General features: G+C 48.4%; 1 protein-coding gene across 2 annotated transcripts in view; it reads right to left on the reverse strand.

Moving 5' to 3' along the window:
• The window catches only part of MST1 (macrophage stimulating 1), a 95,232-nt gene that overhangs the window by 64,506 nt on the left and 15,543 nt on the right, over positions 1–15,183 (reverse strand). For both annotated transcript variants that reach the window (XM_068252918.1, XM_068252916.1), the window contains exons 3-4: positions 10,697–10,865; positions 519–657 (exon numbers count right to left, since the gene is read on the reverse strand). In XM_068252918.1, the coding sequence (XP_068109019.1) occupies positions 519–657; positions 10,697–10,745 (188 nt within the window). In that variant the 5' untranslated portion in view covers positions 10,746–10,865. The remainder of the gene's footprint in view (positions 1–518; positions 658–10,696; positions 10,866–15,183) is intronic.

Raw genomic sequence — 15,183 nt, forward strand, 5'->3', positions numbered from 1 at the left:
CGGTCTCTAACAGCCAAAACAGCTAGGAGCAGCTACATAACCTGCCCACAGTAAAAATGTCACCATGTAATAAATGTCAGAATGTAAATCGGGGAGAGGAAAGATTTTACAATGAGCAAACACTGACTAAATCATTTATACATAATTATGGTAAAAAATGAAGCACTTTTTTTACTACATTATTTTCACTGAAGTTCCTCTTTAAGTAGTAGTGGTGCCCCCGACTGAAGGGAGATCTGGTCAGTGGAATGCCAGGAGCTGGATGAGTAACCTCTCATTTATGCTCTGCTCCAAAGTCTGCATAGGGAAGAAGGGAGGGAGGTGGGAGGGGAGTGTGCCGCCTTTCCATTAGGTGCCTCTAGGCACGTGCCTTCAGTGCCTTATGGTAAATCCAGCCCTGACTGAGTGATTGCTGATGATGTGCCACCCTCCCTCTTACAAAGACAGCCTGGCACCCCTGAACCCACAATTACAGGCAGTCTTCCACTCCGTCTGGCTCGCCCTCATTGGTCACCTACCTGCAGTCCAGCAGCTGGGAACACCTCGTAGCACAAACATTGACATCTCCCTTGACCTCGTCCTTGAAGTTGCCCTCATTGAGATGCACTAATTCCGTGGCCTTGGATCGCTGATAGTCATTGAGTGGGCTACGTTGGGCTGTGGGATGCACAGACAGAAAGGATACTACATGAGCAGTTGCACTATAATGCTAGGTACACACCATACAATTATGTGATAGATGGTTCAGTAGATAATTTTTGTCATGTCCGATATTATTTTCAATCATTTTTCTAGTCGCTTTCTCATAGAAGTGAATGGAAATTGATAAGAAAAGATAAGAGAATCAAGCGGGAACTCAACCGGAAAATATAAACAAAAATTGATCGAATGGGAAATCGACCAAAAAAAACGCATCGTGTGGTACTAGCATAAGGATCCCAGTATAGCTGGCCAGTTTAGTTATCTCCTCAGTTTGTCTCACTTTGCAAATTAGCTGTGATGCTAGATCCTAGAGGACATGCCGGCCTGCAGGAGGAGAGCAGGGATCCTAGAGGACATGCCGGCCTGCAGGAGGAGAGCAGGGATCCTAGAGGACATGCCGGCCTGCAGGAGGAGAGCAGGGATCCTAGAGGACATGCCGGCCTGCAGGAGGAGAGCAGGGATCCTAGAGGACATGCCGGCCTGCAGGAGGAGAGCAGGGATCCTAGAGGACATGCCGGCCTGCAGGAGGAGAGCAGGGATCCTAGAGGACATGCCGGCCTGCAGGAGGAGAGCAGGGATCCTAGAGGACATGTCGGCCTGCTGGAGGAGAGCAGGGATCCTAGAGGACATGTCGGCCTGCTGGAGGAGAGCAGGGATCCTAGAGGACATGTCGGCCTGCTGGAGGAGAGCAGGGATCCTAGAGGACATGCCGGCCTGCTGGAGGAGAGCAGGGATCCTAGAGGACATGCCGGCGTGCTGGAGGAGAGCAGGGATCCTAGAGGACATGCCGGCCTGCTGGAGGAGAGCAGGGATCCTAGAGGACATGCCGGCGTGCTGGAGGAGAGCAGGGATCCTAGAGGACATGCCGGCGTGCTGGAGGAGAGCAGGGATCCTAGAGGACAGGTCAGCCTGCTGGGGGAGAGCAGGGATCCTAGAGGACATGTCGGCCTGCTGGAGGAGAGCAGGGATCCTAGAGGACATGTCGGCCTGCTGGAGGAGAGCAGGGATCCTAGAGGACATGCCGGCCTGCTGGAGGAGAGCAGGGATCCTAGAGGACATGCCGGCCTGCTGGAGGAGAGCAGGGATCCTAGAGGACATGCCGGCGTGCTGGAGGAGAGCAGGGATCCTAGAGGACATGCCGGCGTGCTGGAGGAGAGCAGGGATCCTAGAGGACAGGTCAGCCTGCTGGGGGAGAGCAGGGATCCTAGAGGACATGCCGGCGTGCTGGAGGAGAGCAGGGATCCTAGAGGACATGCCGGCGTGCTGGAGGAGAGCAGGGATCCTAGAGGACATGCAGGCGTGCTGGAGGAGAGCAGGGATCCTAGAGGACATGCCGGCGTGCTGGAGGAGAGCAGGGATCCTAGAGGACATGCCGGCGTGCTGGAGGAGAGCAGGGATCCTAGAGGACATGCTGGCGTGCTGGAGGAGAGCAGGGATCCTAGAGGACATGTCGGCCTTCTGGAGGAGAGCAGGGATCCTAGAGGACATGCCGGCGTGCTGGAGGAGAGCAGGGATCCTAGAGGACATGCCGGCGTGCTGGAGGAGAGCAGGGATCCTAGAGGACATGCCGGCGTGCTGGAGGAGAGCAGGGATCCTAGAGGACATGCCGGCGTGCTGGAGGAGAGCAGGGATCCTAGAGGACATGCCGGCGTGCTGGAGGAGAGCAGGGATCCTAGAGGACATGCCGGCGTGCTGGAGGAGAGCAGGGATCCTAGAGGACATGCCGGCATGCTGGAGGAGAGCAGGGATCCTAGAGGACATGTCGGCGTGCTGGAGGAGAGCAGGGATCCTAGAGGACATGCTGGCGTGCTGGAGGAGAGCAGGGATCCTAGAGGACATGTCGGCCTTCTGGAGGAGAGCAGGGATCCTAGAGGACATGCCGGCCTTCTGGAGGAGAGCAGGGATCCTAGAGGACATGCCAGCCTGCTGGAGGAGAGCAGGGATCCTAGAGGACATGCCGGCGTGCTGGAGGAGAGCAGGGATCCTAGAGGACAGGTCGGCCTGCTGGGGGAGAGCAGGGATCCTAGAGGACATGCCGGCGTGCTGGAGGAGAGCAGGGATCCTAGAGGACATGCCGGCGTGCTGGAGGAGAGCAGGGATCCTAGAGGACATGCTGGCGTGCTGGAGGAGAGCAGGGATCCTAGAGGACATGCCGGCCTGCTGCAGGAGAGCAGGGGTCCTAGAGGACATGCTGGCCTGCTGGAGGAGAGCAGGGATCCTAGAGGACATGTCGGCCTGCTGGAGGAGAGCAGGGATCCTAGAGGACATGCCGGCGTGCTGGAGGAGAGCAGGGATCCTAGAGGACATGCCGGCGTCCTGGAGGAGAGCAGGGATCCTAGAGGACATGCCGGCGTGCTGGAGGAGAGCAGGGATCCTAGAGGACATGTCGGCCTGCTGGAGGAGAGCAGGGATTCTAGAGGACATGCCGGCCTGCCGGAGGAGAGCAGGGATCCTAGAGGACATGCCGGCCTGCCAGAGGAAAGCAGGGATCCTAGAGGACATGCCGGCCTGCCGGAGGAAAGCAGGGATCCTAGAGGACATGCCGGCCTGCCGGAGGAGAGCAGAGATCTTAGATCTAGATGACATGCCAGCCTAGGATCCCTCCCTGCTCTCCTAAAGCAGGCCGGCATGTCCTCTAGGATCCCTGCTCTCTTCCAGCAGGCCAGGTCACCCCCGATTGCAGTCGCCAGGCCTCCCGACCCACCGCATTGGACTAGGGCTCTAGACGCGGGCTAAATTTGCCTCTGAAACAGAAGCAGTCTGCAAGGAAAATGACAGCCGTGTTTCCTTCCTGAGGGTCATTCTTGCGTGGTATCTGAATTGCTGCGGAACAGTTAAGCGCCACCGATATAGTGGCAGCTCTGCTCACACAGCACTTAGACTACCCCTCCAGTCCTTCTCAGCTATGTTAAAGGGCTGGAACCCACAGGAGCGCTTTTGGCAGCGTTTTGGCAGCACTGCGATACGCTAGCAGTTTGCCAAAATGCTGGGCTAATGTTAATGGATGGGGCAACTTCCACAGGACCTGTAGCATTTTGGGAGCGTTAGCGCTTCAATGTAAAGTATTGAAACGCTAGCAGAAACGCTCAGCAAAACCTAAACTGAGCGGTTTTGCTAGCGTTTTGCGGTTCAGCACACTGTAACAAAATGAAAAATAATTCACAGGACCAATCAGGATAAAAACGCAAAACGCTACGCACCCGCTGGGCAAAAAAATACAATGTTGCAAAACACGACCAAAAACACGCATGAATCCGCTTGCAAACCGCTCAGACAAAACGCTAGCGGTTGCGTTTTGCGTTTGCGGATTTCAGTGGGTTCCAGGCCTAACAGGTTGTCTATAGGACTATGTATGTATAGTGTACTGTTTTGTACTGTACCATCACCGACCCTTGTGCCAGAAAACAAATCCGGGTACAATCCCCCATGTACTTGGTAAAGAAACAAATTCTGATTCTGAATCTGTTTGGCAACAACAGCCCTATTTCAAACACTTACTAGGGAACCACATAAGTCATGCTGGAGGTCATGGTGATTTTTCTATGATGCTTGTGCTGTAGAACTGCTTATTGTGTTATGTTGTTATGTTGTTTTAAATTTCAATTTATTGTTGGCATAGTTAAAAGAAACAGAACATGTGATCTGTGTGCTGAGTTTAAAAAAAAAAAAAAAAAAAAAAAAAAAAAAAGAAACAGAACATGTGGTAGTCATTAGAAAAAGAAAGAAAAATAAACAATAAGGTATAACCTTTTAAAAACATTAACCTGTGCAATCAGCATTCACTTAATAAAATGTTTTTAACACAAAAGAAACAGAACATGCAGCTCCATTTCAAACATATCACATGCAGGGGTGTAACTAAAAATCCCCGGGCCCTCCTGCAAAAGAAAAAAAATCACCGGGCCTCCCTCCCCCCGGGTCTGCTTAGGGCAGTTTTTGGGGGGCAGGATGGGTCGCCCCATAACTCGTCTCTACCCTCAGTGCACTCCCCTCCTGCATTAATCATCAGTGGCAGCAGGCAGGAAACATACCTCCATCCTTGCGCCGGAGGTTTCGATCTCTAAGTGTCTGACGCTACTTCCTGTTTAAACAGGAAGTAGCTTCAGACACTTAGAGGAAGCTTTGACGGTGGAACGCAGGGAGGTATGGGATCCTGCCACTAATAATTGCAGGAGGGGAGCGCTGAGAGGAGAGCCCGAGGTGAGGGGGGTGGGACTATCCCCCCTCCCTGCCAATGGGTGGCCAGCTTTCCTCATGTTGCGAGTCGACCCCTCCTGCCCTCCAAAACACCCCCGAGTGGGCCCCAACCCCAGTGGGAGTAGGGGCTGCATCCCCCATTGTTACGCCCCTGATCACATGTCAATAAATAACAATCTTATTGGTATACCAACACAGTAAGTGGAACGAATAGTGGCCCGATCATGTACTGGCTGAAGAAAAATTAAAAACAAAAAACAGATACTTCCCTAAGGAGATGGAAGGCTCTGGGTCCTATAGAGCCTCCCCGTGCTCCTGCCGGTCTCCACGTTCCCCCACAGGCTCCCCCATTAGCAGTCTACAACCGATCGGTCGTAGACTGCTCTCCTTCGCTTTGGGCTTCGGAAGTCTTCGGAAGCACTCGGGCTCCCAAAGATGGGCAGCTATGCACTGCGAAGGCACAAGCACACTCGCAGTACAGAGCCACCCGTCTTCTGGAGGACTTGGGCTCCCGAAGCCTTCTGCAGCCACCCGTGGTGGGAGATTTTAAGGGAGAAGCCTGCGGGGGAAGCGGGGAGTGTGAGGAGAACGGGGAGGCTCTATAGGACCCAAAGCCTTCCCTCTCCTTAGGTAAGCATCTGTGTTTTGTTTTTATTTTCACTTCAGAATTACTAAAGGGCTCTGCCTGACACAGGAGACCAGGGGATTGAACCTCAGCTCTTCCAGTTCAGTAAGTAAGCCAGTACCTATTCAGTAAGGAGACCTTGGGCAAGACTCCCTAATACTGCAGGGAGGCCTACCGAACATGTATAGCAGGGGTCCCCAAATGTTTTGGGTCGAGGGCCGGGTCAACATACTTCAGACTGCTGGGGGGCCGGAGTATACATAGAAGTCTTTGCGGGCCAGACATTGATGCATACTAAGGTGACAACCTTCAGTCCAATTGGACAACAGTGTCACTTGATGAAGAATTTGATTGGAAACCAGCGAATTACTGCCTTCTGGCTTCATTCTATATGCGGACCACCAATATTTATAAATGTAGCTGACCGCATCTATAATACATTTTGTGTGGTCGGTAAAAAGCCTCAGGGGGCCACATTTGGCCCGAGGGCCTTAGGACCACTGATGTATAGCAACAGCAGATCCTGCAACCGATACATGTCGTACAGTATGTGTCAAAAATGTATAACTAAAAGCTATTGACTATGAATGTACTCCGGAAGTGGAAAAGCTTCAGAGAAAAGAAAGCAAGTCAGAAAAGAAAAATACATGAAGAGGAAAAGTCTGTGGGTGTAAGAAAAAGGAAGGAATCTTGGCATAATAAAGTGACAGAGAGGATGGGGACACTATGTTGGGACAGAGGAGACTGGCTGGGGACTGGGAGGAGGACAGATAGAATTAAGGGATCAGAGTGCAGCAGGTGTACAGAGAGTCTGAGCAGACAAAGGGTAGAAGGGATTGGAGGGTAATAGTGGGATGAAGAAGCTTGTGAGGCGTGTGGAAGAAAATATATTGAGATGCAATAATAGGGCAGGTATATCAATATTTAAGGAAGAATAGAGGTACTATGCCTTTAACACCTTTTTATTCCTTCAGTAGGGCATAACATTCAGCGGTTCAAACACTGGGGGTTAGGTGGCTGGTCTGACAGCCGTTTCATCAGTTAGTGCCTCTGATGATGTTAATACGCAAAATGCTTGTCAGACCAGCCACCTAACCACCACTGTTTGAACCGCTGTATGTTATGCCCTACTTAAAGAGGAACTGTCGCGAAAATCTTAACATTTAAAACACATACAAATAAGTACGTTTATTCCTGAGTAAAATGAGCCATACATTGCTTCTCTCCTATGTTGCTGTCACTTACAGTAAGTAGAAGAAATCTGACATTACCGACAGGTTTTGGGCTAGTTCATCTCTCCATGAGGGATTCTCAGTATGGCCTTTATTCCTTATAAAGACACTCCCTGAAAAAGATCTTTACAAAGATGCTGGCCAGCTTCCCTGCTCACCATAAACTTTTATGGCAGTTAAGGGGCCCATACACTGGTCGATTTCAGGCGTTGATCAACCAATTTTATAGTATTGATCGATCAGAAATCGATTCTATCGATCGATTTGTGGCTGATTTCGATGGATTTGATTTATCTGACAGGATGGAAGATCTAGGTCGATCTGCTGCTGGTAGCAGATCCATGGCTCATACAGTTGCATTGGATCTAATGGTCCAATAATGCATTTACGGTAGATAGATTTCCAATAGATTTCAGAATGAAATCTATGGGAAATCTGTTCCTAGTATGTGGCACACATCAGATAGATTCCTGTCAGATTCGACTTGACAGGCATCTGACAGAAATCTATCTGATGGTCAAATTTGCTGCATATCTATCAGTGTATGGCCACCCACTAAGTGCATTTTGAAAATAAAGAAATCTCTGTGAATCGCCCATGAGAAGTTGGGCTAGTCCAAAACCTGTCGGCAGGGCCGGATTTACAGCTCAGGAGCCTATAGGCACATAAGCTCTGGCGCCCTAAGCTCCGCCCCATAACAGGCCACACCCCCTAATAACACACCCCTTTCCCTAGGTATGGTATAAAGAATGTAGAGAGTAGTCAGTTGGCGGTAGGTAGGTAGGTGTAGAGAGCACTGAGAGGAGTCAGTGGGGGTAGGTAGGTCAGAGAGTGCAGCAGGTAAGTATAGAGAGCACAGAGAGGGGTCAGTGAGGGTAGGTAGGTGTGAGAGCTCAGCAGGTAGGAATAGAGAGTACAGAGAGAAATCAGTGGGGGTGGGTAGGTGGGAGAGCATAGAAGGTAGATATAGAGAGTACAGCGAGCAGTAAGTGGGGATCGGTTGGTAGGTGGGAGAGTGCAGCAGGTAGGTATAGACAGCACAGAGAGCAGTCAGTGGGGTTGGTAGGTGTGAGAGCGCAGTAGGTAGGTATAGAGAGCAGAGAATGATCAGTGTAAGAAGGTAGGTAGGTGAGCACAGCAGGTAGGTATCGAGAGAACAGAGAGCAGTTAGTGGGGGTGGGTAGGTAGGTGGGAGAGCGTAGCAGGTAGGTATAGAGAGCACAGAGAGCAGTCAGTGGGGGTAGGTAGGTGGGAGAGAGCAGCAGGTAGGTATAGAGAGCAGTAAGTCGAGGTTGGTGGGTTAGAGGGTAGAGCAGGTAAAGAAGGGCATTCAGCAAAGGGTTAGAGCGGACCTGAGGGACATTTAAGTGACAAGACAATATACTCTGTACGGCGCTGCGGAAGATGCCGGCGCTACATAAATACTAAAAAATAATTTAAAAAATGAACGATAAGCAACGGCATAATAACCTATAAAGAAAAACATTTCTTTGTAACAGCTGATACAAATCCTTTAATAAATCTGCAGTGTGTCTACTCCCTGCTTTCATGGAAGCAGTCTTATTGTTAACTTCCTGTGCTTTCAAATGAGCTTATCTGCTGTGACAATCAGGTGACACAGGGGGAGATCACATTACAACTTGTGATTAGACACAAGTGAGGGGCAATTAGGCTAACTCTCTAAGTACATACAGGGTGCGTTCCCTATGTTTCATTCTGTCCTGTGAGTTCAGGTCCACTTAGTGGCTTCCCAGGAGTGGGTGAAGGGCAGGGCTCTGGGGAGGGGGCGGACTTGGAGCAAGTTTGAAGTCCTTCTTCTCCCAAATATACAGAGTGCCTGGGATGTGGGGGACTCTGGGGAGGCAGAAGAAAGACTCTGATGGCAGCGACCCTCCCTCCCTTCATACCAGTGACAGCGGCGTAGGAAACCCACATCTAGAAGAGCGGCGGCAGCAGGCTGTCTTAGTTACTATTAGCGGCAACCTCCAGTCCTTCTTCAGCAGCGAGCGGCTCCATGACGTCACCTAGCAGCGCCCCTGCTCCTCTCTATGGTAACACGCAGAGTCGGACGCAGTAACCATGGAGAGGAGCAGGGGGCGCTGCAGAGTGACGTCATGGAGCCGCCCGCTGCTGAAGAAGGACTGAAGCATGCCGCTAATAGTAACTACGACAGCCTGCCACCGCTCTTCTAGATGTGGGTCTCCTCCGCCGCTGCCACTAGTATGAAGGGAGGGAGAAATGGACAGACCACTTGCTACTGTGCTACCCGCCTCTCACAAATGCTCCGCCTGTAGGCACGTGCCTACTTTGTTTAATGGAAAATCCGGCCCTGCCTGTCGGTTCTGTCAGATTTCTACTACCTACTGTAAGTGACAGCAACATAGGAGAAAAGTTTATTAAAAACTTAATATAGCACCAACATATCACGCAGCACTGGGCAATAAATGAGGTTACAGCCAATGATAATAGGGGTGACAGACAACACAATACAGGTAATAAGCAGTAATGCTGGGTACACACAATGCGTTTTTTTCGGTCGATTTTCCGTTCGATTGATTTCTGATTCAATTTTCCGACTTATTTCCGATTTGGTTATCGTTTATCTATTCCCATTCACTTCTATGAAAAATCGATCAGAAAAACGAATCGGAAAGAAGATCGGACATGTCGGAAATTATCTATCGAACCATCTATCTAACACAAAATTGTATGGTGTGTACCTAGCATAAAGGGGCCCATACACTGGTCGATTTTAGCCATCAATCCATCGATCGATCTGGCAGCAGATTAATGGCCCATAGAGTTGCATTGGGTCTAATGGTCCAATAATGCATTTAGATCGATTTTCAATGGATTTCCAATAGATTTAATTCTGAAATCTATTGGAAATCTGTTCCTAGAGTGTGGCACACATCAGATAGATTCCTGCTGTCAGGTTCTACTTGACAGGCATCTGACAGAAATCTATGTGATAGTCGAATCTGCTGTAAATCTATAAGTGTATGGCCACCTTAAGACACACAATGCCAGATCATGCACTGAAGAAGTGGTCCCAATAATTCAATAATGGAGGAAAAATAAGAATGTAATAATACTAGGTACACACCATACAATTTTCTGTTAGAGGGGCCCATACACTTACCGATTTTCCCACCGATACACAGCCGATTCGATCACTGATCGAATCGGCTGTGAAATTGTTGCGCAAACGCTGACTTTACGATTGATTTCCGTCCAAAATCGATCGTTCCCGTCGATTCCCATCGTACCTGTCCGTGCAGAAGATTTCGCTCGATCGCCGGCGGGCCGGGAGTGCGTCGATAGCGGCGTTCGAATGCCCGCGGCAATACATTACCTGTTCCACCGGCGCGAGTCCCCGCTCTCTCTGCTACCTCTTCTCCGCTGGGCTCCGAGTCCAGCAGGCTTCACTTCTTCCTGTCCCAGCAGGTAGTTTAAACAGTAGAGCGCCCTCTACTGTTTAAACTCCCCCGACAGGAAGTAAAGTGAAGCTGGAGGAGCCCAGACCGGAGAAAAGACAGCGGAGACCAGGGGACTCGTGCCGGCCGGATCAGGTAATGTATGCAGGGGGGGGGGGGGGGGGGGCGGAGGCAGCAGCTCCACAGATGGGGAATAGATTTCAGGCTGAAATAGATTCACAATCTGTTTGCAGCAAAGGCAGCCATATGATCCCTCTCTGATCAGATTCAATCAGAGAGGGATCTATCTCTTGGTCGATCTGATGGCAAATCGACCAGTGTATGGCCACCTTAAGGGGCCATACACTGGTCGATTTCAGCCATCATTTGATTGATCGATTGGAATAGGAGAGGATAATATTGATAGAGGGGATTCTGGTTCAGTAGGGTGGGCTGGAAGATCTGTGATAATCAGCCCATCTATGACACCCCTCTGCATCTTACCCAGATAGTTCCATCATTACCTGTAATTCCCAGAGTGAGTAGGACAAGTCCATACAGTCCGGTCAGCATGGTGGCCACAGAGTGTTTTGGAGCAGTCCGTCAAGCAGGATACAGCTGGATGATGCAGAGCCCACGCCACCTCCTCTATCCAAATATTTATCCAGATAAGGGATGAACCGGACAACGTGTCTGGCAAGCAAGTGTGGAGAGCAGAGATTGTTACTGGAAGAGGAAGAAATACCAGGAATATACCAATAAAAACATAAAAATTAGTCCAAATCCCTAAGAGGACTTCATGAAATGATCCTCAAGGCATCAGCATTACACTGTGGGGTCATCTGACAATCGTGTGACAATATAACCTTCCACCCCAACTGTGAGCAGGTTACATCACTCATTAATGACTAATCTACAGGTCATGTCATATTGGGGGCGGCGGACGGCCTAGGACATTGTGCATAGAAGAGAAATTTCAGGAGAAGAGACGCTGGACACCTTGAAAGCAGGACTACAGGAGGTCCATATATCACAGGACAGCATGCTGGGAACTGTAGTTCAGCAGGACTACAAATAAAGCGTGTAGCTTTGGTTAATGTTTAATTCCTGATTCCCTGAACAGGTTAATGATGGGTCAGCCAAGCGCAAGAACGTGCCATCTATTTTGGTCACAAGACTTCTGACCTCACTGGAAAAGTTCCCAACTCACTTCTGAAGTTATTTTGGTCAGAGTCTGTATCTGGAAAACGTAATAATAAAATGCCTACAGATGTTCCGTATAAATGTATCCTGAATTTGGCAATGTCCAGCGTATGGGCGATATTCCTTACTGTTCTGAGGAACGAGTAACCCTACATAACCTCTGTTTATCAGAAGACACCCACTCCTTCGGAAACGTCAGCATTAGGTTTCTCAACATTACAGCATGAACCACTTTAGTACAGTAAATATTGTCTTTCCACATACTGTCTGTTGTGTGCAAATTCCGCTGTAAAGTCTCTTGACAAATTAATACTACTTAAATAGTTATCTAAAAATTGTTTCCAAACATTCCTTGAACCATTTCAGCACACAGGCCATTTTACCCTTACCGCCAAGAGCCATTTTCACCCGTCAGTACTCCTCCCATTAATGTGGCCATAACTTTATCACTGCTTCTCACACCTGAATAATCTATATCTTGGGTTTTTTCCGCTACAAATTAGACTTTTTGTGGGCAATACTTGTTTTCAGTAAGTATTTTCTATGCATTTTAAAGGGAAAAACTAGAAAAAAAAAAATTAAGAAAATACCCTATTTCTCTGATTCCATCCCCTATAAATTTTAAAATAAGCAATGTTACTATAAATAAAACCCACTATTTTATTTGCTCGTTAGTCCCAGCTATCACAACATTTAAATTATGTTCCTGGTACAATGTATGGCGACAATGTATTATTTGCAAATAACGGTGTATTTTTTTCAGGTTTTTTTGTATGTGTTCAACAATTACAAGCCCTTATTTACTAAAACATTAATATACCCTATTAACATACATATACAAAAAAAATAAATAAATCCCTAAGGCAACTAAGTATTTTTTATTTTTAAACTGTATGTTTTTTTTAAAGCGTTTGTTAAGTGGGGGGGAGAACTTTGGAAATATGATTTTAGTTTTTCGCCACTAGATGGCACTGCAGACACTATCCTGGGTTACCAGGAAGTGTTTGTAACGATTGTGGAATAATTCCCATGGTCAGCGCACAGGATGCGCGCCGACACTACGGAAATCCTCCACAAGCGTATAATCTGAGGGAAGCCAGCAAGGGTGCTATGCACCTGTAGAGGGGAATTCCCGCCGGCAGATGGAGCCGTGGAGTGCAGAGGAACAGATCCTCTGCACAGCCACAGATGCCAGCCAGGAATTGTACGATGGGAAGCAAGGCAGGCCAAGATAGCCCTTAAAGAGAGAGAGAGCACAGAGACAGACCAAATGCGTGTTCCCCAATCTAGTCGCCACCCGGTGACGGCGAACAAACATCCGCAGAAACAAAGCGGGAACGCAATCGCAGGAGAGAGGCGATTGCCAGAAGTGACACAAGGCAGAACAGAGCAAAGCACGAGAGTAGCAAAGGCACAGCAAACCACAATAAGAAGGAAAATAACAAACGCTAGCTAAACGCGAACACCGCACTCATTCGCAACAGCGAACGCGTTTTCGGCACGATCACCGCGCGTTAAGCACCCAGTGATAAGCGTTCCACCCTAACTAACCACAAGTAACACAACTGAACACAAACAGACTGAGACAGACAGAACGAACGCTTGCGAAAGCAAGCGATCAACACAGACAAACAAGTTGCGTAGACCCTTGCTAATCGGTTGCCTCACACCAGGCAACAGCAGGCACAAACACAGGACAAGACAGACAGATGAGAGCAGCCAGTAGCAACCGCTGCTCTGGTTAGCACCCCCAGACAGACAGAACGATTTCCTGTCGACCGCCGCTGGCGGCAGGACAATCGCAGCAGAGAGACAACACAGGCAAAACAGATAATGCAAGCTGACTGCACTAGAGGAGCTGCCTAGTGCAGTCCCAAGGAATATCTCTATGATAACCTCTAACAAACGAACAGGGCTGACACTTTAGGAGAGATCATCAGTAACAAACCACCATGACCAGCAAAGGATTGTGGGATCACATGGTATTTATGCTGCAAGCCTTCAAGGGACGCGACTAGGCAATTTGCATGGCAAATGTATGCAAATTCCTCAGCAGCAGAGCAGGTCTGAAACTTGCAAAGTGAAGACGGGTCTCTCTTCCAGAGACCTGCAGCCCACAGACTTGAGGAATGGTCAAACAGCTGTCTGCCTGTGGAGCCAGCTGAGCTGATCATTACAGTTTTTTTTTTTTTTTTAACATTTTCTTTTACTTTATTATGAATGGACAATGGCCTCAATTCACTAAGCTTAACTCCTGTCTTTAATAACTCTTCTGAGCTGTTTTACAGTTATCACCATGGTGATATAATTGGGATAACTGTAAAACAGCTCAGAAGAGTTACTAAAGACAGGAGTTAAGCTTAGTGAATTGAGGCCATTGCCCCTGATCGGGGTTACGCCCATTCATTCCAGGAACTGCGATTAGCTCGGGGAACATTTCTTTCCCTTCATCAATCGCCGCTATGTAAATGCTGCCAGAAATGAGCAGTGGGCACACTTCCGCTGCAGTTAGAATGGATGCGGATACATGTCCAATAAGACTTCTGACTATAGTCGTCCAGACAGACCTAAGTGGTTAAAGGAAACATGCTTCAGGTTAGATACTTACCTATGTAGAGGGAAGGCTCTGGATACCATAGAGCAGTGCTGGTCGTAATGGAGAAAGCTACGCTTACGGATCATTACGCGTAATTTTACGCTATTACGCATTACGAAATTACGCTTACGGCATAGACAGTCAATTTCGGTACATGTCTATAATTACGCATAGCACTTACGCAATTATGCGTAAGCATACTGTAAATCGGGTTATTACGTTAAAGGTTTACGCGTAAAATCCTACTAGCAATTAATGCGTAAGGTCATGCTGCCAAGCGGACAAGTTGACGCATGGATCAATGTTAGGTAGCCGCCGACTTTAAGGGTTAATAGCAAAGCCCCCTTAAGTGCTAAGAGCCTCAAATTTGGAGAATATATTAAGGAGATCAGAAGGAATAAGAGGAAAAATTTTTTTTTCAAAAAGACCTTATAGTTTTTGAGAAAATCGATGTTAAAGTTTCAAAGGAAAAATATATACATTTAAAAACCCGCCGACTTTAACGGTTAATAGCAAAGCCTGCTTAAAATTTAGGAACACCAAATTCACAGGGTATATTAAGGGGATCAGTGGGAATAAGTGGAAAAATTTTTTTTTCAAAAAGACCTTATAGTTTTTGAGAAAATCGATTTTTAAGTTTCAAGGGCGAAAATGTCTTTTAAATGCGGAAAATGTCAGGTTTTTTTGCACAGGTAACAATAGTGTTTTATTTTCATAGATTCCCCCAAGTGGGAAGAGTTTTACTTACTTCGTTCTGAGTGTGGGAAATATAAAAAAAAAACGACGTGGGGTCCCCCCTCCCAGACCTCTTTAACCCCTTGTCCCCCATGCAGACTGGGATAGCCAGAATGCGGAGCACCGGCCGCGTGGGGCTCCGCACCCTGACTATACCAGCCTGCATGGTCCATGGATTGGGGGGTCTCGGAAGGGGAGGGGCAGCCAAGCTTTCCCCTCCCCCTCCGAGCCCTTGTCCAATCCAAGGACAAGGGGCTCTTCTCCACCTCCGATGGGCGGTGGAGGTGGAGGCCGCGATTTCCTGGGGAGGGGTTCATGGTGGCATCTGGGAGTCCCCTTTAAAAAGGGGTCCCCCAGATGCCCACCCCCCTTCCAGGAGAAATGAGTATAGAGGTACTTGTAGTACCCCTTACCCATTTCCTTTAAGAGTTAAAAGTAAATAAACACACAAACACATAGAAAAAGTATTTTAATTGA

Source organism: Hyperolius riggenbachi, chromosome 9 (assembly GCF_040937935.1).
Source record: "Hyperolius riggenbachi isolate aHypRig1 chromosome 9, aHypRig1.pri, whole genome shotgun sequence".
In the NCBI taxonomy this organism is placed as follows: domain Eukaryota; kingdom Metazoa; phylum Chordata; class Amphibia; order Anura; family Hyperoliidae; genus Hyperolius; species Hyperolius riggenbachi.